At 35.7% G+C, this 22,163-nt stretch overlaps 3 protein-coding genes and 2 non-coding genes across 5 annotated transcripts in view; all 5 read left to right on the top strand.

The window, feature by feature from the left end:
- On the top strand, positions 1-4,530 carry LOC122147286 (lactoylglutathione lyase-like). The gene is made up of 6 exons (XM_042769451.1): positions 1-179; positions 954-1,036; positions 1,251-1,391; positions 1,595-1,662; positions 3,264-3,353; positions 4,110-4,530. Exons 1-6 carry the CDS (start codon positions 111-113, stop codon positions 4,199-4,201), a joined length of 543 nt encoding a protein of 180 aa, XP_042625385.1. The 5' UTR covers positions 1-110; the 3' UTR covers positions 4,202-4,530.
- A 1,291-nt stretch (positions 4,531-5,821) lies between these two features.
- LOC109062150 (BTB/POZ domain-containing protein 9-like) lies at positions 5,822-14,836 on the top strand. The gene is made up of 11 exons (XM_019079239.2): positions 5,822-6,011; positions 6,789-6,978; positions 7,879-8,242; positions 8,330-8,597; positions 9,969-10,191; positions 10,931-11,050; positions 11,843-11,952; positions 12,029-12,218; positions 13,172-13,279; positions 13,395-13,473; positions 14,452-14,836. The coding sequence occupies exons 2-11, from the start codon at positions 6,794-6,796 to the stop codon at positions 14,608-14,610; spliced, it is 1,806 nt and encodes a 601-aa protein (XP_018934784.1). The 5' UTR covers positions 5,822-6,011; positions 6,789-6,793; the 3' UTR covers positions 14,611-14,836.
- Positions 14,837-16,441: 1,605 nt separating this feature from the next.
- The window catches only part of LOC109108876 (AN1-type zinc finger protein 3-like), a 36,007-nt gene continuing 30,285 nt past the window's right edge, over positions 16,442-22,163 (top strand). The window contains exon 1 of the mRNA XM_042769450.1: positions 16,442-16,544. The gene's annotated coding sequence lies outside the window, so the exon portion shown is untranslated. The remainder of the gene's footprint in view (positions 16,545-22,163) is intronic.
- Positions 18,563-18,635, top strand: trnav-aac. The gene has a single exon. It is a non-coding gene; the product is annotated as a tRNA-Val (tRNA).
- trnav-cac lies at positions 19,113-19,185 on the top strand. The gene has a single exon. It is a non-coding gene; the product is annotated as a tRNA-Val (tRNA).

Below are 22,163 nucleotides of genomic sequence, written 5' to 3'. Positions count from 1 at the left end.
TACGTCACGCCGCTGACGCCATGCGCAATGACCACGCCCCCTGCGTACTATCTTTCCGCCGAAGTGTCAGGTCAGCCGCCAAGTGACCATCAATCCGAAACGCACCAAAAATGACCGACCAAGGGCTGACGAATGAAGCAGCTGCCGCTGCGTGTAAAGAAGGAAACCCCATCACTAAAGTAAGACGCTGCACTTGAGTCCAGAACTAGGGCGAGACCTGTCAATCAAACACGAAGCTCGTCGCTCTTTTCCCTGTTCTCTATTCTCCTTTATAACTCCGCTCACTGCGGGCAAACCTCGCGATTCAGAGCATCTCTATGATATCAGTGTTATTTTACAGTGATTTATCCGCATCTCTGAGTCTCTGTTAGTTTCTCAGCTGACTTTGTGAAGATTGTAAGTGTAAGTGCTGTATTGCTGAGTCATATGGAAGAGACAATCAAGATAAACTTGATTCTGTGTGTGATTGAAGTTAGTAAGGATGACCTTTGACATTTTACACGGATGAGATGTTGACCTGTGTCATAGACAGAGCAGTGCCTACACTCAAATATTACTACAAGAACACTCTCAAACTTTTCAATTATGGAAAACTTGGTAATATCAGGAATTTTTAACTATTTTTGTCCATTCCATATGTCATAATCTTAAGCAAATTTGTGCAATTTCAACCCAAGAGATGCTGTGAAATAACATCTATATCAGAGAGCTGTTAATAATCATAATTCGTAACAGCACATCCATAGAAAACAGAGAATGACATCGTTTTGAATTTTATTAATAATTTTGTGTTTCTCTAATGTCGAGACCATTATTAAAAATTCTTTTCAAAAAGCTTTTCCCTCCATTATGGTCTCAGACTTTTGGATGCCTCTGTTTATCATTTTTTTTCTCCACCTTCTCCATCTTTTAAATTATGTTCTTACTGAAAGTTATTCATCCCACTGCTGTAGGACTTCATGATGCAGCAGACCATGCTGCGGGTTAAGGATCCGGTTAAATCCCTGGATTTCTACACACGGATACTAGGAATGACGTAAGAGAACTTTATCTCTATTAAAAATAAGAATTCAGGCTTGATATGATTTACTTGAGGTTTTAGTAGGTTTAGGTTTTCCTTGTAATATACAAATGTATTATGCATGTAAAAATGTTTAGCATTGAAGCATTGAAAATGCATGTAAATGGGATTATCAGTGAAGTACACTAGTTTGCATTGAAGTATTTTTAATGTGAATGTTTCATTGTAGGCTGTTACAGAAGATTGACTTCCCCTCCATGCGATTCTCCCTGTATTTTCTGGGGTATGAGGATAAGAAAGAGATCCCTGCAGATGTGAAGGAGAGGACAGCCTGGACGTTCTCCCGTCGAGCCACTATAGAGCTCACGCAGTAAGTGTGTGTGTGTGTGTTTGTGTGTGTGTGTGTGTGCTGTAAGGAACAGATTAAGTTGAGCACTCATCTTCTGCATAGAGGTCTGTTCTGTGAATTAAGACCTGAATGATGTCGGTGCAGATCCTGTAAAACTGCAAAAGTGCGAGGCTGTTTTTATGTGCCATTCTGTATTTCTCATTTGACTGGTTTCTTTTTATCAGTAACTGGGGCGCGGAGACAGATGACAGCCAGTCTTACCACAACGGCAACTCAGACCCAAGAGGCTTCGGTAAATATAACATGCGTGTCAACATTTCTCTCTTTCATAGTCAGGCTGGACTATATATCTGCAATATATATATATATATAATATATATATATATATATTTATATACTGTATACACTACTGTTTAAAAGTTTGGGATCAGTAAGACTTGTTATGTTTTTTAAATAAGTCTCTTCTGCTCATCAACGCTGCATTTGTTTGATCAAAAATACAGAAAAAAAACAGTAAAATGTTATTACAATATGAAATAATAGTTTCTATTTTAATATCCTTTAAAATATAATTTATTGATGTGATGCAAAGCTTATTTTCCATCAGCCATTAATCCAGTATAAAGTGTCACATGATCCTTAAGAAATCATTCTAATATGCTGCTTTATTATTAGAATTATCAACAGTTGTGCTGACAAATATTTTTTTGGAAACTGCAATACTTTTTCAGGATTATTTCTTGGATAAAAGGTTAAAAAGAAGAGCATTTATTTAAAATATAAATCTTTTCTATCAATATAAATCTTGCTGAATAAAAGTTGTAATTTCTTTCAAAAAAAAAAAAAAAAAAAAAGAATAAAAATCTGCTGACCCCAAACTTATGAACGGTAGTGTATATTGTTGGAAAAGATTTCTATTTTAAATAAATGCTCTTCTTTTTATTCATCAAAGAATTCTGAAAAAAGTATCACAGATTTAAAAAAAAATATTATGCAGCACAGCTTTTTAGCACTGATAATAAATCAGCATATTAGAATGATTTCTGAAGGATTATATGACACTGAAGACTGGAGTAATGATGCTGAAAATTCAGCTTTGAATCACCGGAATAAATTACATTTTAATGTGTATTAAAATAGAAAAACGTTATTTTACATCATAATAATATTTCACAATATAATTTTTTCCCCTGTATTTTTTAACAAATAAATGCAGCCTTGATGAGCATAAGAAAAAACATTACAAATCACTCTGATCCCAAAATTTTGACCGGTAGTGTATATAAAAATTTATATATCTTTATATTTATGTATTTTGATCTTTGTGCACTGAACCAGCATAAAAAGGTGTTTTTTATTAATTTATAGAAACTGTTATTTAGGCTAAACAGCAGTTTTTTCAAAGTAAATTTAAAATATTACTTAAAATAATATTCAGGACATATTTTCCGAATTTCATTATATAGTTCAATATATCAGCATACAGTGCTAAACAGCTAAATATTAACTTACATATATTTCAAACATTCAAAAATTATATTGCACTAAAAATGCCACACAGGACTTCAGTGAAACATTTTTGATCAATAATGCACACTATTCAAATTCACATTTAGTTCCTCTGCCATTTCGGCTACTGACATTTAAATCAGAGAAGCAAATAAAGCACAAAACAAAGGAAGGATTGTGAAACCCAAGTCATTAGGAAATGTAATGGTCAAATAAAAAGTGTTTTTAAAATCTTTTTGTATTATACATTTTTTCATTATTTTATATTGCCAAAAAAAATCATTGCAAATATGTGAAAATATAGTCCTAGATAAAAGTAAAATGTAATATCTCTATATTACATTATTAAACCTAAAATATGAAAAATATTAATTTTTCTCTTAGTTAGTATTTGTTTTGATTTATGTGATGTATGTGTTTCCTGCAAGCTGTTTGAAGAGAATGGAGTGACCTTTGTAAAAAAACCTGATGATGGTAATTTCTTTTATATTATCCTGGGATTATTTTAATTACACCTGCAACAAACTATTTTAGTGTCACATAATTTGCTAATTTTGGATGTTTATATTTGCATGTGTTCTCAATAGCATACTATCATACTACTCTTACTATTTCTGCATTATATGTGACCCTGGATCACAAAACCAGCATTAAGTGTAAATTTTTCGAAATTGAGATTTATACATCATCTGAAAGCTAATAAATAAGCTTTCCATTGATGTATGGTTTATTAGGATCTGACGATATTTGGCCGAGATACAACTATTTGAAAATCTGGAATCTGAGGGTGCGAAAAAATCAAAATACTGAGAAAATCGCCTTTAAAGTTGTCCAAATGAGTTCTTAGCAATGCATATTACTAATCAAAAATTAAGTTTTAATATATTTACTGTAGGAAATAAACAAAATATCTTCATGGAACATGATCTTAATATCCTAATGATTTTTGGCATAAAATAAAAATCAATAATTTTGACCCATACTGTGTATTTTTGGCTTTTGCTACAAATATACCCCAGCGACTTAAGACTGCTTTTGTGCTCCAGGGTCACATATAGTATATATACTGTGCACAGTATGCACATTTTTTTGTATACATGTAATACCCTTTTTTAGTAAATAAAATTGAAATAAAAATGCAAAATAACCACGTTTGATTTTCAAATATTCATTGTCACTAATATAACATAGAAGTACTTGCTGTTTATTTATTTTATGTCTGTCTTGCAGGTAAAATGAAGGGCCTGGCCTTTATTCAGGATCCTGATGGTTACTGGATTGAGATTCTCAGCCCCAACAACATGGTGTCCATCACTTCTTAAAGACTGTTGTTATGCTGTGACCTGATCAGAAGACACTAGTTATGATAATCAAGGACAGCTGAGTGATCGGAAAGGGGGATTGCTCTGTGGACAGCATGGAAAGCTGTGCACTATGAAGACTGACGATCTTTGACAGTGTGTTAGACATCTGGTCGGCTCAATATAAAATATGACAATATCATTTGACATTTACGTTATGAAATAATGCAGTCCCTAAACCTAAAAGTTTACATTGCTAAAACACTATATTTTTTTAACTGATGCAGGCCTCCATTGAGTCTAACCTTTAAAATCGTGCCTTTATATGTTAAAATAAAGCAAAGCAAGTATTTTTGTGTCATTTTTTGTTGACCGTTTGAAGAAGCCTGTAGTGTGTTTGTTTCAGGATACAGTCTTGGTATGCACCCTATTAAATATACTTTACATACTTTGAGCGTTGCACGACTGAACGTGTCAGAAGAACACATGGTTCACACTGAACCAGGTTTAAGAAGATTAAGTACTCAAACAGCTGAACAGCATTAAAATATGACTTCATGTAGAGTTGGCTGTCTGGAAAAGCTGAGAAACTCTCATGTGTGGTTACATAATGGGGTTTGGCAAAATAAAGAATCTTGCTGGGCAGCAATCCACCGTTTTTACTTTTGTGTTATGGTAAGCAAGGCAGCTGATAACATCAGCATTCATCCTCTTGAGAAGGTTTTTAAGTCTGGATGTATCAAAAGTTTGGAGTTTTGATCAGAAACACTCCCTCTCATTAGTCTTTAAATATGACTCATATTGACAGAACGATCAAATTTTGCACTCTTATGGAAATGAAATAATGTTTTGTAATTATCATTTAAATCTGGCTCATTTTCAAACTGTTTGTGGTAAATAAACAGCTCAGAAAATTGTGATGGGGTTTTAAATCAGAATATGAGTTTTTGTTACGAAACTGGGCATAATTTGCATACGTGTCTTCTGTAGAGGACACCTGGACAAACAGCATGTTAATCAAGCATTTTGGGGAGACATAAGAAGTCAACTGGGAAAGAAATTATAGATCAATATTCCTATGAAATATGAGATATCCTTAAGAAAAGTTATTACTCCCATTATTAACACTTCTTTTTTCATTATGGTTTGAACGCATTAATATGCAAATTAGAGACATTGTATAGAATGGGAATGCCAGTTTAAGGACATTTTATGCATATATACCATAAAGTAAAATAGTATATCAAATAATTCTGTTATGTCTTTCATTACATAGTTGAGAATCATCTTTGTACAAAGTATGGCTAAAATCAACCTGAAACCTAAAAACTGATTGGTGAATGAAAAAAAACATAAAATAATGTTTTTGCCTATACATGCCTTTTCAGGTTTTTTTTTTTTTTTTTTTTTGAATAAATTGGCGTCCTCTTCAAAGGACATAGAAATAAAATATGAATACAATATTTTTTTTCAAAAAAAAAATTTTTCCTTTTTTCTTTATTTGTTTCTTATGCTCCAACTAACGTAACGTCATAAAAAAATAGTAATAATAATAATAAAAAAAACTTTTTTTTTCTGGTTCTCAGGAGGATGTAGAGCATTATTCCTCCTCCGTCCACTAGAAGCGCTGCGACATTAACACGTAACGTCCGGACGCCTTAAAAACATCCGGTAGGTGTTTTTCCAGTGGAACAGATGGATTACTAGCTCTTAACAAATATGTATTTAACATATTTAATGTTAAAACATATTTGACATATATTCACTGGAATCAAGAGAGATACCTTCCCGGTATCTTTAGCCGGAGTCTGTTTGACTCTGTATCGTGTGGGTGAGTGTTGTTGGCTTACAGACATATTCTCGTTATGATTTAGTTTTCAGATACAAAATAGACAACAGATGATATTTGTGTTTACACGTGTCTTATGTACAAATGCAAGGAAATGTAATAAGAAGTGTGTAATGATAACACGATGATAACATCACATTTTTCTAATATAATCATGCTTTATTTAATAGTTTTTAACGAAAACAGAGCAACGCTTGTGTTCTTAGTATTCATCTTGTGATTGACGCTGAATGATCTCATTGATGTTCTGATTTATGTTTATTTAGTGACAAATAATTTTTTTAGTGTCGAGGTGTATAATCATATATTGTTACTGGATGTTCCTATCTTATATTACATATCTAAATAATCATCAGACCATTTATGCATTATTCTTCTTTTATATTTATATATATATATATATATATATATATATATATATATATATATATATTATATTTGAAGCTTATAAGAGTGTAAACTAATATTTATTAAACTCTATTTTGATCATTTTATTTGTGAAATTTTATTAACTATGAATAAGTGTTTTAAAATAAGACCACCCAGCTTATATAATTTTTTTAATAAATGTAGATTTTATAAAAGAAGAACACTAACAGTGTGGAAAGTGACAGATGACGGGGGAAAAACTAATATACTAAGACATACAAATAGCAAACAAAAATGTCCTGTCCAGTAGGAATGGCTCATTGTACCATGCTCATTGACAAATTCAGATACTCATGTCCTTTATGATTGTGTGACGGTGTTCTCCGGCAGTGATCATGAGCGACGGTCATCCTCTGCGGCCGATGAGCTCCGCATCTGAGATTGATCACCTGCATCTCCTTTCAGAGCAGCTCGCTGCTTTAGTTCCTGGTGAAGAGTACAGCGATGTCACCTTCGTGGTGGAGGAGAAGCGCTTTCCTGCACACAGAGTCATTCTAGCGGCCCGCTGCCAGTATTTCAGGTTATTATCTGAGAGATGTTGCATGTCTGTTGGGGCGTGAAATTGCGTATGAAAGGAACAGAAGTCATAGTGAAGCTGGGTCTTTCTATGAAACACATGCCTTTTCCATTTTTGAATCAAATTTATGTGTGATTTTAAACATTTAGAGAAATAATGTGACAGAAGTAATTTGTTAATAAACTGAATTGAGTCATCTGAAGCTACATTAAATAGATTTTGGTAACACTTTACAATAATATCCCATTTAACATTGTATTAACTAATATTAACTAACAATGACTAATATATATATATATTTTTTATAATATATATATATATATATATAATTTTTTTTTTTTTTTTTGCAGTATTTATTAATCTTGTTAATGTTAATTAACATGAATTTAATTAGTTCATGTTATTTCAGGTCACAACTTTTAATTTTAATAATGTATTAGGAAGTGTTTAAATGAACTAAGATTAATAAATGCCTTCAAAGTATTTTTCACTTGTCGATGTAGTTAACAAAATTTACAAATGGAGTATTATTCTAAAGTATTATCTAAATTTGTATGTGCGTTAGGATATAATTATCAATTCAGAATGAGAATTTGATGCTGATATTTGTACAAAATACAATATTATGTTTTCTAAACAAAATCAGAAAAGGAAAAAAATGACAAGAGCTTTGATTACATTATAAAAACATCATCATCAGCTATTCTTTGTGAATCATTTTGTTACACATATTAATGAGAGACACATTTTGAGCCAGTTCAGTTCAATAACAATGTCAGTGTTGCAAAGAGATACCCATTTTGTAGAATATTAATTTTTTTTTTTTTAAATAAAATAGGCTTTGCAACCAAACTTTGGTGAAATTCTTCCTTCATCTCAACCTCTTTTGTTCTGACTCGTCAGGGCTCTGCTGTATGGAGGGCTGAGAGAGTCCCAGGCGCAGGCGGAGGTTAGTTTGGAGGAAACACGTGCCGAGGCTTTCTCCCTCTTGTTGCGGTACCTGTACACGGGCCGAGCCACCCTGAGTGAAGCCAGAGAAGAGACCCTGTTAGATTTCCTCGGGTTGGCGCACCGCTATGGCCTCCAACCACTAGAGGGCTCCATATGCGAGTTCCTCCGCACTTTATTGAGCACGCGAAACGTCTGTCTGGTGTTTGACGTGGCTAGTCTGTACTGTCTGAACGGCCTGGCCGAGGCCTGCATGGCCTACATGGACCGCAACGCCACCGAAGTGTTGAAGTCAGACGGCTTTCTCACACTTTCAAAGGTGAGTGATAGAAAATATGATAACTTTAAAACATAACAGTTACGATTAATACATAACATGGCTGTTTCCTCTTTATCCTCCCTGCAGTCTGCCCTGTTGACTGTTGTGAGGAGAGATTCCTTCGCTGCAAGTGAGAAGGAGATATTTCAGGCCCTCGGTCGCTGGTGTCACCACAACGGCGATGGCCCAGAGGCGAAGGAAGTGATGTCAGCAGTGCGCCTGCCCCTGATGACCCTCTCTGAAATGCTGAATGTTGTTCGTCCCTCAGGCCTCCTCAGCCCGGACGACCTGCTAGATGCCATACAGACGCGCTCGGAAAGGAGAGACATGGACCTCAACTACCGCGGCATGCTCAGTGCGTTTACTTCCCTCTGCTCATCAGTCTGTAGATATATAGGTCAAAAAGGAGATGTCCCGGTTTGGTGTCCGCATCAAATTCAATTGCAAAAGTGCTTTTATACGCATAGAAATCATATTAAGTTTCAAATAATCTTTACGAGAATACAATGTGTAGTATGTATATTTATGTAAAAATGAAAAAAATATACAAAAGAAAAATGAATCATGCTAAATTTTAGTTAATACTTTATTCTCTTTAAGGACCAATACTCACTATTAACAAGCATGCATATTAGTAGTATATTGGCTGTGTATTAGTATTTATAAAGCACATATGTGACCCTGGAGCACAAAAGCTGTCTTAAGTCGCTGGGGTATATTTTTCAGCAATAGCCAAAAAAACATTGTATGGGTCAAAATTATCTATTTTTCTTTTATGCCAAAAATCATTAGAATATTAAGTAAAGATCATGTTCAATGAAGATATTTTGTAAATTTCCTACCATAAATATATCAAAATTGCGTTCAGAAAAATAATACTGCTGCTATTGCTGTTAACTTTGTGGGACTTTAATTTTCTCAGTATTTTGATTTTTTCGCACCCTCAGATTCCAGATTTTCAAATAGTTGTATCTCGGCCAAATATCGTCAGATCCTAATAAACCATACATCAATGGAAAGCTTAAATGTTCAAATTTCAGATGTATTTCAAATATTGACACTTTAGACTGGTTTTGTGGTCCAGGGTCACATTTTAATGCCTTATGCAAGACCATATTTTAGATTCCTTAACCCTACCCCACACCTACTACCTTACTAACTATTAATAAGCATCAAATTAGGAGTTTATTGAGGCAAAAGTCATAGTTAATAGTTAGTTAATAGTGAGAATTGGACATTAAAATAAAGTGTGATCAACTTTTATCATAATTTCTATTGTTAAAAATCTCTTGCTGATAAATGGGTAAATCTTAGTGGTTTAAAGGATAGCGTTAAAGATGGGTAAGACTTTTAAAACGGCGATTAATCAGTTTTTGGGGGCTGCACTGTGTTGAGTCTAATGGTTCTGGTTCTAAATGTGCCTGACAAGGTTTTTTGTTATATGAGCTGTTGTTACGCTGAATTACATTTTAGTGGGTGACTTCTGTAAATCATGGTAAAAATGTATAGTCATTATTTTTTGCTCATTAAAAAAAAAATAAACATTACACATTCTGATGTACAGGAAAGAAACAAAATGTTGTGAGTTTTGATACTTGAGATGGCAAGCGCTCTGAGCCGTATATCTTTGAGCTGAGTCAGATCCCGAGGCAGAAGAAACTGAAATGAACGCAAGTCTGTTTCAGTGTGATAAAATGTTTCCACTGCTGTGCTCTGTGTCTTGTAGTCCCAGAGGAGAACATTGCGACTATGAAACACGGCGCTGTGGTGGTGAAGGGTGAGATGAAGTCTGCTCTTCTGGATGGAGACACACAGAACTATGATCTGGACCATGGCTTCTCAAGACACCCCATAGAAGAAGAGGGACGGGCCACTGGCATCCAGGTCCGCTTGGGTCAATCCTCCATCATCAACCACATACGTCTACTGCTGTGGGACAAGGACAGCAGGTAATGCAATATTAAAGGGATATGGGGGTCTGGTTTGGTGGTTCGTTTGTGTCAATCCTCCATCATGTCGTTCCAAACCCGTAAAAAGCTTTTTTCGTCTTCGGAACACAATTTAAGATATTTTGAATGAAACCCGGAGGCTTCTGTATCAGCCACGCCCATAGACTGCCAGCCATGACACAAGGATGCGTTGTTTTCTTTCAGATCATAGCATAAAATCATAGACTGCCAGCCATGACACAAGGATGCGTTGTTTTCTTTCAGATCATAGCAACACAGAGGAGACTGTTGACAAAAGAATTGTTGAATAAAGTCATTATTTTTGTTTTTTTCTTCGCTTACAAAAAGTATTTCGTCACGTTCATAACATTATGGTTGAATCACTGATGGCAGATGGACTATTCTGATGATGTCTTTCATACTTTTCTGGACCTTGACACTGTTATTTTACTTGGCAGTCAATGGGACAGTCACAAGCCTCCCGGTTTTCATCCAAATATCTTAAATTGTGTTCTGAAGATGAACGAAGCTTTTATGGGTTTGGACCCATGGGGTAAGTGATTAATGACAAAATTTTCAAGAAGAGGGGGGTGGAGTATCCCTTTATTGGGTGGGTTAGTTCCCTCCAAAAAAAGACAATTGTCAACATTAATCACCCTTATGTCTTTCTAAACGCAAAAAGAGATTCTCTAAAATTCTCTTTTTCCTATAATTTAAAGGGAATCTGTCTTATCTGCAGGTCATACTCGTACTATATCGAGGTGTCTATGGATGAGCTGGACTGGGTACGTGTGGTGGATCACTCCAAGTCCCTGTGCCGCTCCTGGCAGCATCTCTATTTCCCAGCACGAGTCTGCAGGTAGAACATGTTACACAAAACCATCTTTGAAAAACATTATTTTGTTGTACTACTTCCTCTTTTGAAAACATCAAGAAAATTACATTTAAATGAAGGCAATGCAAAAAAGAGCTTTTGCATTTCCCAGTGATATAAAAATACCAAAAGGATGATTTTTGTATGCATATTTGTATGTATAATATAAAGTAGCTATGTCTGCATTTAATAAGTGTTTTTAAATGAGGCACAGAAATTTCACCTTACACTAAATACATTACTGTTCAAATTAATATGTGTTTTTAAATGAGGCACAGAAATTGAAAAAAATCTCCCCAGGCTGCTTTTATGTGATCAAATATAAATAAATATAAATATAAATAAGACAGTAATATAATGAAAAAATTATTACAATATACAATAACCATTTAAATGTATTTTAAAATGTAATTTATTCCTTTGATGCAAAGCTGAATTTTTAGCATCACTACTCCAGTCTTCTGTGTCACATGATCCTTCAGAAATCATTGATATGCAGATTTAAAGAAACAAGAAACATTTCTTATTATTATCAATGTTGCAAACAGTTCTGCTGCTTTTTGAGAAAACTATGATACAATTTTTAATGGATTCTTTGATGAAATAGAAAACAGCAGCATTTAATTGAAATAATTTAAAATCCTTTACTGTCACTTTTGTTCAATTTAATGCATTAAATTCATGCAGAACACAAAAAAGAATTGCGGTGTTTTAAGATGTTATAATGCTGACTATTGTTTGTGTTCGTTAACATTTCTGGTTTGCTTTTTTATGCAGGTTTATTCGTGTTGTGGGGACACATAACACTTTCAACAAAGTGTTTCACTTGGTGGCTCTGGAGTGCATGTTCACACACCAGCCTTTCACCTTGGAGAAAGGCCTTCTGGGTAATGTAGTTTTCTTGATTTCAGGACGTTACTCCTACATATCAGCTTGGCTTCTGAAACTCATGTCTCATTGCAGTTCCCACAGAGAACGTGGCGACCGTGCAGGCATGTGCTAGTGTGATAGAGGGTGTGAGTCGCTGCAGAAACGCCCTGCTGAATGGGGACACAAGTCACTATGACTGGGACTCGGGATACACCTGCCACCAGCTGGGCTCTGGAGCCATCGTTATCCAGCTCGCTCAGCCTTACATGCTGAGCTCAATGCGGTACGTGAGCTTATCTTCAGAGTTCAGTAGAAGATAAAGGTTAGAATTCTGTCATGATTTACTTACTCTCATGTCAATGCGGTATGAACATAATAAATAATGTTTAGATGATGCACATAAATGCACAGACTCTGTCCAGCTCAACAAAAATACATAAAAGTATCATAAAAGTAATGGATCAGTGAATGGAAGAAACAGAAATTGAATCAATTATTTGACAAAAACCTGCTCTGCCACAGATCTCAAATGTAATAACAGTGGATCTGAAAGCATTTACAGAATAATTAAATGAAAAAAAAACAAGGTGAGGTAATAAATGATGCAATACACACAGTTTAGCCAAAAATGTAGACGCAAGACTTAAACATTACACATTAACACAGGAGCAGAGAGACTCAAGACTAAAATGACAGTCCTACTGCTAAGATTATGATTTAGACAACATCTAGGAAAGTAAGCAAAAGTAAACTCAAATCCTTTTTAAAATCAACTCAAATTCAACTTTAAATCAAATCAAACCTGATTAATATCACCATGTATTGTAGAGGCCCAGAGTAATGCTAAATTCTAATAAATATAGGCTTTGACAGTAAAATTGACAGTATTGTAAATGCATAACAGCAAAAGTGTGCTTTATGTCTTTTGGATTTGGTTTCTAAACGTCTCTTGAATTTTCACTGACTTTTGAATTTTAACAACATATTGTAGTGGGAGAATAAACACGTTTTATTCTCATTACAGGTTAACCTGTATTTAATGTGGTCTGGCTTGTATTTTTATTTTACTTTGCACAGTTTCTAGACATCCAGATTTTTGTACAAAGGAATCATTTTCTGTTACTATACCCATATTTCTGAACCCAAACCATTCCTTCAAGTTGTATTTACCCTCAACATGTCTTTCAGTATTGAAGTTTTGTCTCTGTCTTTCTCATGAAATCTGTGTGTTTATAGGTTGCTGTTGTGGGACTGTGATGAGAGGAGCTATAGTTATTACGTGGAGCTGTCCACAAACCAGCAACATTGGGTGAGAGTTGTAGACTGCACTAAGGTGGCGTGTAGGTCAGTGAAGTCTCTTTTTATCATCTCATTATTCGCCTGCATTATAATTTTTATGTCTTATCTTCCCAGTGTTTATGTATAATTGTAAGTTGGTTTTTGCATGCAATTCTTACAGGTCGTGGCAGACTCTGACATTTGACAGACAGCCTGCATCCTTTATTCGTATTGTGGGAACTCAAAACACAGCTAATGAGGTGAGAGCTCTCTGAACACTCTCACACTCACTCTCCAGCTCCACTTTAAAGGAATAGTTCACCCAAAAATGAAAATCTGATGAAAATTTACTCACACTCAGACCATCCAAGATGTAGATGAGTTTGTTTCTTCATGGGAACAGATTTGGAGAAATGTAACATTACATCACTTGCTCACCAATGAATCGTCTGCAGTGAATGGGTGGGTGCCGTTAGAATGAAAGTCCAAACAACAGATAAAACATTACAGTAATCCACAAGAAACCCACATGACTCCAGCCCAGAAATCAATGCCTTGTGAAATGAAATGATGTGTGCTTTTCAAGAAACAAAACAACTTTAAACTTTAAAACTTTAAACATCGCTTCTGGCCACTACGATTCCATAATAATGCTTCCTCCAGTGGAAAAAGTCCATCACCTGTTGTTCTCTCACGTCAAAATCAACTGACATATTTGTTTAACACTGTTTTGGACTGTTAAATGGTGCTTGATCTGTGCATATTTCTCTCCTGATTCAAACGAGACCACTTTTTAACTAGTGAATGCAATGTTATGGATCTAAGATTCATATTTTAGCCTGAAGTTTAAAATGTCTTTATGATGGATTTGTTTATTATAAACATGCGGCTTTTTGCTTCACAAGACGTTAACTGATAGACTGGAATGGTGTGGATTACTTGTGGATTATTGTGATGTTTTTATTAGCTGTTTGGACGCTCATTCTGACGGCACCCATTCACAACAGAGGAACCATTTGGGAAAATGTGATTGAATGCTACATTGCTCCAAATATGTTTTGAGCATTCATCAACTATTTCATTAATGCTGCAGTAATCAAATTATATTAAGATTGATTTTTCATCATATACCATATTGCAGATTAAAATTACACATGCAGTGTTTGTCAAAAATAATCACATTTGTGATGAAACTCTGCAGCTCTAATGCACTTTTTTCTCTATGCTTTCTCCACTAGGTGTTTCACTGCGTTCACTTTGAGTGCCCCGCACAGGTGGACGTGGTTGTTAAAGAAGGAAATCCTGGACCAGATCAGCCCAAACCAGAATGCAGCTCCCAGAACTCAAATTCACAGAGCCTGAAGTCCCAAAAACCCTCCATGTCTCCGCCTACATAGACTGTGGATGGAAGTATGACAAGACACACTTGAGACACTCGTCTTGAAAGGTTGTGTTCTCAAGGTTACGTGCTGCTAAAAAAAGAACTCTTTATATTTATAACGAGAAAATACTTGAGCTGATTATAAGACGATGGTGAATATAACAATGACTGTCACATGCACTTATTTTATTACGTTCAGATAATTATAAAAAACCTAATAATAAAAGTATTACAGACCCTAATGTTTTTGCAATACTCTCTCATTTATTAGACATCTTACAAATGTTTATTATAGAAAAGTACACACAAATTAAAATTAAAATCACCATGTACTGCATAGGCACAAATATATGCAAAAGTATAAACAGCATTCTTAGGCTGAATAGTAAAACTGACATTATTGTAGTATAACAGCAGAATTTTTTTTTAGTTTGAATGTTTGGTTTCTTAACATCTCTTAAATTTCGATGGTTTAATTTGTGTTTGTATTCACAACTTCTACCAAATTACAGTTTGCACTGAAAACTGTAGAGTTTGATTGGACACAGGGCCTTTGATGGCAGCAACGAAAGATATGATCATTTTCTGTTCCATTTTCAAAGTTGCCAAGCCTTTTATATTTTGCCATCTTAACATATTATATAAATCGCAATATTATGTGGTTGCATTCTATTGTTTGCATTAAGCATCCCTTGCTCTTTCTGAACCACATTAGTACAGATTTGGGTTAGAACCCACCAAATAAGAATCACTGGTTCTGTTCAGGATGCTCACAAATGAACATCATATGAGTTTTGTTATAATGCAAGGTAGAATTGGGGCTGATTTATTGTCAGGTGATGGTGACAAACACACAGACAGTGAAACAGATGGAGAGTGTGAACAAGACTCTGTAGTCAACTCACATATTAGCATGCTTCCCTCTCTGAGGAGATCTGAGAAATACTGAGTTTTAATCAGACACGGAAGGGTGAGTGACACTATAATGCCACCATCATTAAGCGACCAGGAACAGACGCACCCTACTTCCTCGCCGCAATCAAGAGACTTCCCCAAGGGCTGGAGGAAGATGGAGACAGACAGACATACAAAAAGTGTGAGGTTGAGTCGGATGCCAGTGTCCTGCTGAAAAGACCGGCGTAACCCTATAAAACCTACTGCATTATATTTGATATGCAACTTTCTTAGGCTTCTAAATTATCAACATGATCTTCTACATGCATTCTGTCATCTGATATTTCAAACTTTTTACCAAGTAAAAGGCCACTTAGTATAAAATGTCCAGCTTCAGGTTCTCATACACGTGTCTGCTGTGATTTCTATAAAGTTAATGCAAGAATAACAGAAATATTGCTAGTAATATTTCAAGATGAATATTTACTGGACTAAAAGAACAGGTTTACTGGATTATACAACACTTTTTAGAAAATCATGTTAAAATGTGAGTATCAAATATGATACTGCAGGCTTTTGAGGAACGTTTATGTGTAATATGTAGCTATATGTTTATGTGTTCATCTTCCAAGCATCATTGGATTGCATTGCATTATATGTTTAGAAACTGCAGAGCTTTGTTCATAAAACTAAGCATCTAAATATAATCTTACTAAGACATTGATATATTGCTATGCATTTTATGTTAATGTTATTAAAATATAATTAATTTACAAACGATTTCATAATTCTGCTCAGTTTGAGCCTCTAAATAAAACATGCTATTTTTCAGATTTTTATTTAAAAAAAAAAAGTTTTGTCAAAAATGAATAATAAAAATTGTTTTACCATTAAATTTTGTATAACAAAATTTATTCGTAACTTGCATTCAAATTCGATTCGTTCACTTAAAAGATTCGCTCAATTCATTTGCGTACAAACGCCTTAAAGCCGATGTCGAGATGGACAGGCTGTGACATCCTCTCATCCTCAAAAACCACGAACAAATTACACAAGGTAAAGGGTAATATAACCCACACATTTAATATACATGTTCACGTGGAGGATAAACCTGGTTTGTGTCGATTACATCGTGTGACGAATTACACGAAAACTTCGAAATTCAAGAGGCTTGTTCACTCAGCAACAGAACACACCGACAAACGGTTTGAGTGCGAAATACGGTCATGCTTATACACAGTTCACATATGAACGACTGAAAACCATATTTTATAACCACTGACTTAAATGTGAGATCGAATTTGTGCTGTGTAAAGTTAACTAAACTGCAGTCGACATAGCGTTAGTCGCCTCAGGCGCGCGCTTCGCAGGTAAGCTAGTTATTTGCTATAGTGTTACTCTCAGCTGATTAATAACTGTATTGTATAGCCGAAGAGTGAGATAAAAGATAGTTGATGCATAGTATAATGAAACATTTGCAGGGTTTCAAGGTTTTAAAAAGTCTTAATTCTCCCTTCCACAAATGTAGGCCTTAAAGGCCTGGTTTCACAGACGGTTAAATTAGGATATTTAAGCAGCTTTTATAAAAATGCCTTAGAAAAAAACATTATTCGTGTGCGTCTTGAGACAAAACAATGGCACTGGCATTATTTTAACACATGTCAGTGCAAGTTATTTTCAGTTAAGACAGCTCAAACATGCATTTTAGTCTTGGACTAGAATTAAAGGGATACTCCACCCCAAAATGAACATTTTGTCATTAATCACTTACCCCCATGTCGTTCCAAACCAAGTAAATAACACTGTCAAGGTCCAGGAAAGTATGAAAAGCATCGTCAGAAAAGTCCATCTGCCATCAGCGGTTCAACCGTATTGTTATGAAGCGACAAGAATATGTTTTTTACATGAAGAACACAAAAATAATGACTTTATTCAACAATTCCTCTCCTCTGTGTCTCTCCACATCACCGTATGACACAATTTCGGATAATATGAGCTGAACGCAGGCAGTCAGCAGCGCTGCACTGAAGTGCTGTTTTCTTATAAATCAAAGCGTAAATACACACAGAAACGTATCCTTGTGGCGCCGCTGACGCAGTATAATGTACGCAGTTTGCGTTCAGCTCATATTCTCCAAAATGACCCTTCAGTGATGTGGAGAGACACAGAGGGGAGGAATTGTTGAATAAAGTTGTTATTTTTGCACAATGATATTACCATTGACTCTCTCACATAATATTATAGCCATGCAGCCTTTCTCTCTGGTACAGAGTACAGTTGTACCTTTTATAGTTATAGAACATATAATCTAAAATTGCTCTTTAAAGCATTAAAATCACTAAATAAAAAGTACATTTTAACTGCTATAAGAAACACATTAACTCATCTGAGCTTAGTAATTATTGTATTTTCTTACATTTTATTTACCCATTGGCATTACAATAGTCCCTTTACACTTACTGCTATCATAACAATACACTTATATGTAGGTTTAAAACTCTAAAAAAGGCACATTTAACTCTTTTAAAAAACATTATACAAAAACATATACGTGTAGGCTATATTTTTTTATTTATTTTTAGTTTTCCAGTACAAATATCTTAACTTACGAAATCAAGATACATTTACATTCACATAGATACAGGTTTAGATGCAAACTGAAGACATGAAGTCTTGTTTTCTGAGAAACTTAAAATTAAGTAAAAAAAAAAGAACATAGCAAATGCAAATGGGGAATGAAAACTTGTTTGAATTAAGTTGATCTTTTGGCAGGTGTTTTCCCATTTTAATAAAATTGTATTTTGATCAGTTTCTTAGAAAACAAGACTTTATTTTATGTTCAGTGAAACATAAGTGAACTAGCTGCATGACGTTGACTAGTTTCCTGTTACATCATTATTACATAATGGTTGCTTTCTCATAACATGGAGGTTAAAACTACTGAATACGCCAACATATTTGTACTTTAGTGTACATGTATATTTTTTATATGTCAGTCAAACAGCTATGTAAGGAATACACTAGTTTCCAGTCGTATGATTACTACGTCACTGTTGCGTGTTCATGCCATGCAGGTTTCCGTAGTGTAGTGGTTATCACGTTCGCCTAACACGCGAAAGGTCCCCGGTTCGAAACCGGGCGGAAACAAATTATTGTCTTTATTTTTATTTTTAAGAGTTTAACACAATATTTTGAACGTGACTAGCTATTTAAGATTGTATAAATTTTATATTAAAGATTTGCTATATTCAGAACAGCATACTAGCACACTGCTATGTTAGAAAGATACGGTAAAAATACTAAGAGTAGTATGCAGTTCTGAATTAGCATTAAATCTGAGACAATCACATGAGTATTTTTAATATTTTCAACAGAAAAAAAACCTTTTGAGAAGTTATGGGAGCAAAGCCATTCACCGTGGTGAAAAGATCTAAATGACTGAATGTTTACCAGCGTACGGTTGTTAGCTGCAGATACAACATTATAGCCTCAAAAACTAGATATTACTAAGAAAACAAAAATTAAGAAATTAAAGATTTTTTTTTTTTTTTTTTAATAAAACAGCAAAGTAGACTTTTGTTATTCAGTTTTATGTTGCAACATATAGAGGCTCTTCACATGCAGGTTTCCGTAGTGTAGTGGTTATCACGTTCGCCTCACACGCGAAAGGTCCCCGGTTCGAAACCGGGCGGAAACATGGTTTTGCACAAAAAACATTAGTTTTTTTTTTTTTTTACATCCCTAAATTATTCTGTCCGTTCTCATTTATACTAAACAAAAATTTTTTTTTTTACAGGCCTTCACACTAATTTAAATAACCTTTTTTTTGTTCATAATGATTGTAAAACTCAACTAATCCTCCACAAGAGGGCGCACTAGAACCAGTCATGTTGGGTAGTCTTGCACTCATCAGCAGTCTGGTTCTTTCACAGTGTTGATCTTTCAAAGACATAACGGTTATTCTTGAATACATAGTGGTCTTGACCCTCCTAACCTCTATCTTGTGCTCTCACTGCTATCTGTCTCATTATTATCCCTTTACTCCTCCTGTTTTACCATCTCTCTCTTTCTTTCCATTGCATTTGCCCGAGGTTTTTTCTCGGTATTCCCTTTGAGCTTCCTTCTTCCTCTTCCCATGCCCCGTTGAAGCTCTAATAAGACTCTTGCTCTGACACGTCATGACCCGTCAGCCACAGTCAAATTAACATGACCAGACGTGGACGTGGACGTGTTCTGTCCACCTCCATTTGTTTTGTTTTTTCTTTTTTCTTTGTTTGCACGCTGAGGGAAACCACCTCCGTGGCTGCTGCAGCATTCTTGTTTGCCTTTTGTAGTTTCTGGCAGTCTAGAGGCGCTTTGATCTGGTGAGTTCGTCATAAACTTCCTGTAAGAATGGTGACGTTCATTGACGAGAGGCCTGATGGCCCCGGCAAGAACCACTCATCCAGGCAGATGAAAGTGGGCTCTTGTGGAGGCAACCACTCTAGTCCCAGTTCCTCCACAGCCTTTAACAGGACACGGAATAGTTCGGCGTCCATCACTGGGTGGCAGGATCATTGGTTGAGCCCGAAAGCTCCCCCATGTCTGAAGCCACCAACGACATGCTGTCATCCAGCACGTCACACTCACTCCCACCAAACGAGACCTGGTCGCTCGCAGAGGGATGCTGGTCTGGTTGGAAGAAGAGGACAGGGGGCGGGGCTGGCATGAGCTCGCTCGTCTCCGGGCGCTGAGGTCCTCTGCCCTGCTGTTTTTTTTCCTCACAGTTTCCTGGGAGGAAGAAAATGGGAGGGCACGAGGGGCGGAGTCGCTTTCTGAAAAGGAGGAGGAGAGACTCATATCCTCGCAATGAGGACATTCCATCTCTTTGAATGCATCTTCTGCATGGGATTTTCCCAAAGAATAAGATGCAATCGCTGTGATTATCAGCGGCGTGCAGGGAAGATCTGTACGAGCAACAGAGTCGGCGTGACATTTGCAACAACGTCGCTAAATTTGATCAGCCGAGCAGAGAGTGGTGTTGATCCGCTGCAAGGCGTCTCCACGGCGAAGCTTCAAGAAAGTGGTTTTGTATTTCGATTATTTCCATGATCGATCGTCGTTTAAATTAACGATCAATTAATCGATTAATCGTTAACCATAATGCTGCAAAATGCGTCTATTGCAGGCACGCAGTCACCGACATGACAGGATGTGCAAAAGCCACACACACACACAAAACGCTTTCTCACTTGAATTTAAAGGGGTTTTAGTCTGAATAAAATGCTAGTAGCAGGATTGTAAAATGAATAGATGTGATTATGATCATTTGATAAAATGAAAGAGAGCGCGCCATACGTTTGAGATCATTTAGTTTGTTGACTGTTTCCCTGCACGGAGACCGCTGAATGCGCCTCTTTAAATGGTTTTGTGGTGCTCATTGTTGTATTTTAAAACACAATTGCAATGTTTTCAATTGACATTATGGTATTTAAAATAAATGGTATTTAAAATAAAATTATCCCAAACGTAACTATGGCACGCGTGTGGCTGCGCTGCGCAGTAAGTGAACTACATCAGCGCTGCTGCACCAAAACACACTGTTGCTCACATGAATTTGATCCTGCTGGATTCTGTCCTTTACAGAATGTGTGAGATTTTTAATTTTTGCGTTGGGTTATTTGTTTTTGTTTTTAAGGCATACAGTGCATTAGATCGTGACAGTGCGTGTGTGCGCGCATATGAGGACGAGCGAGCGCGGCTTTGGCTAGATTTATTCGGAGGTTAGCCTATTGCTCATGTCTCATTCGGCACAAATCCAATGTTTCCATATTCGCTATGTATTTGAATGTTAAACTATTAATTTATAATGTAAACTAGGCTTTTACTTTACACGCATTCGCATATAGACGGAAAAGATCATCCTCTTCATATGAACAAAAACGTCATTGGGGGTCTATTTAAACTGACCAGTGTAACCTTTTAAATGTTTAGTTGACTATTTTATTTAGATAATGAACAGACTGCGATGTAAGTTTGAATCGCTAGAATATACGTGTGCAGCAGGCTCCGGCGCGATCGAAACAGCTGAGACATTAAAAAAAAACCTTTTCCGCAAAAGTGTTTACTTTCAATTGTGCGCACACAATAAAAACAGAAGATTTGTGCTCTTGTAAAATAAAGCAAACAAACAGAATGCGTTGTCATCCTTTTTCTTTTCTTTCCGTGAACTTTTGGAGCGCCGCCACACTTTTGTTTTAAATCCGTTATCTTAATTATTTAAGTCAAAAGTATATTGCGCATATTTAAAAAAAAAAAAAGTATGAAAAAAAAATTGTAATTTTTATGTTGGGCCTATTACTTTAGGCTACATAGGCTATACATTTTCCTTTAAAGCATCCCATTTTGTCCCCGGGCTTGAGAACCTGTGCCCTGGTAGACTGTAGGTCCATGCAGAAACTTGTGAACGATGCTCGGCGTCACCGTTTAGTGACATCAGTGAACGCTCCGGGAAAACGTATTGTCTGTGTCGGTCACACAGCGCCTATTAATCGCTGTTTTGAATCCAGCAATTATTATTTACAAATTATAAGCTCTGGTTATGACAAGTGTGGTACCTATAAAAGCTTTGTTTATAAGAGGAATAATAGGAAACTCTTAGATCGCGACCATGCCTCTGGATGCGCTCAAGCCTTC

The sequence above is a fragment of the Cyprinus carpio genome, chromosome A13, assembly GCF_018340385.1.
Source record: "Cyprinus carpio isolate SPL01 chromosome A13, ASM1834038v1, whole genome shotgun sequence".
In the NCBI taxonomy this organism is placed as follows: Eukaryota; Metazoa; Chordata; class Actinopteri; order Cypriniformes; family Cyprinidae; genus Cyprinus; species Cyprinus carpio.
Note: the sequence above shows the minus strand (reverse complement) of the source record. Positions and strands in the feature narration are given on the sequence as shown.

Excerpts from the sequence above, each read along its gene's own strand:
- LOC122147286 (XM_042769451.1), top strand. The coding sequence starts at position 111 with ATGACCGACCAAGGGCTGACGAATGAAGCAGCTGCCGCTGCGTGTAAA. Across the intron at positions 1,663-3,263 it reads CTCAGACCCAAGAGGCTTCG|TTAGTATTTGTTTTGATTTA; the intron begins GTAAATATAACA and ends TTTTTCTCTTAG. Across the intron at positions 3,354-4,109 it reads TGTAAAAAAACCTGATGATG|GTAAAATGAAGGGCCTGGCC; the intron begins GTAATTTCTTTT and ends TCTGTCTTGCAG.
- LOC109062150 (XM_019079239.2), top strand. The coding sequence starts at position 6,794 with ATGAGCGACGGTCATCCTCTGCGGCCGATGAGCTCCGCATCTGAGATT. Across the intron at positions 8,598-9,968 it reads CAACTACCGCGGCATGCTCA|TCCCAGAGGAGAACATTGCG; the intron begins GTGCGTTTACTT and ends TGTGTCTTGTAG. Across the intron at positions 13,474-14,451 it reads CTCAAAACACAGCTAATGAG|GTGTTTCACTGCGTTCACTT; the intron begins GTGAGAGCTCTC and ends TTTCTCCACTAG.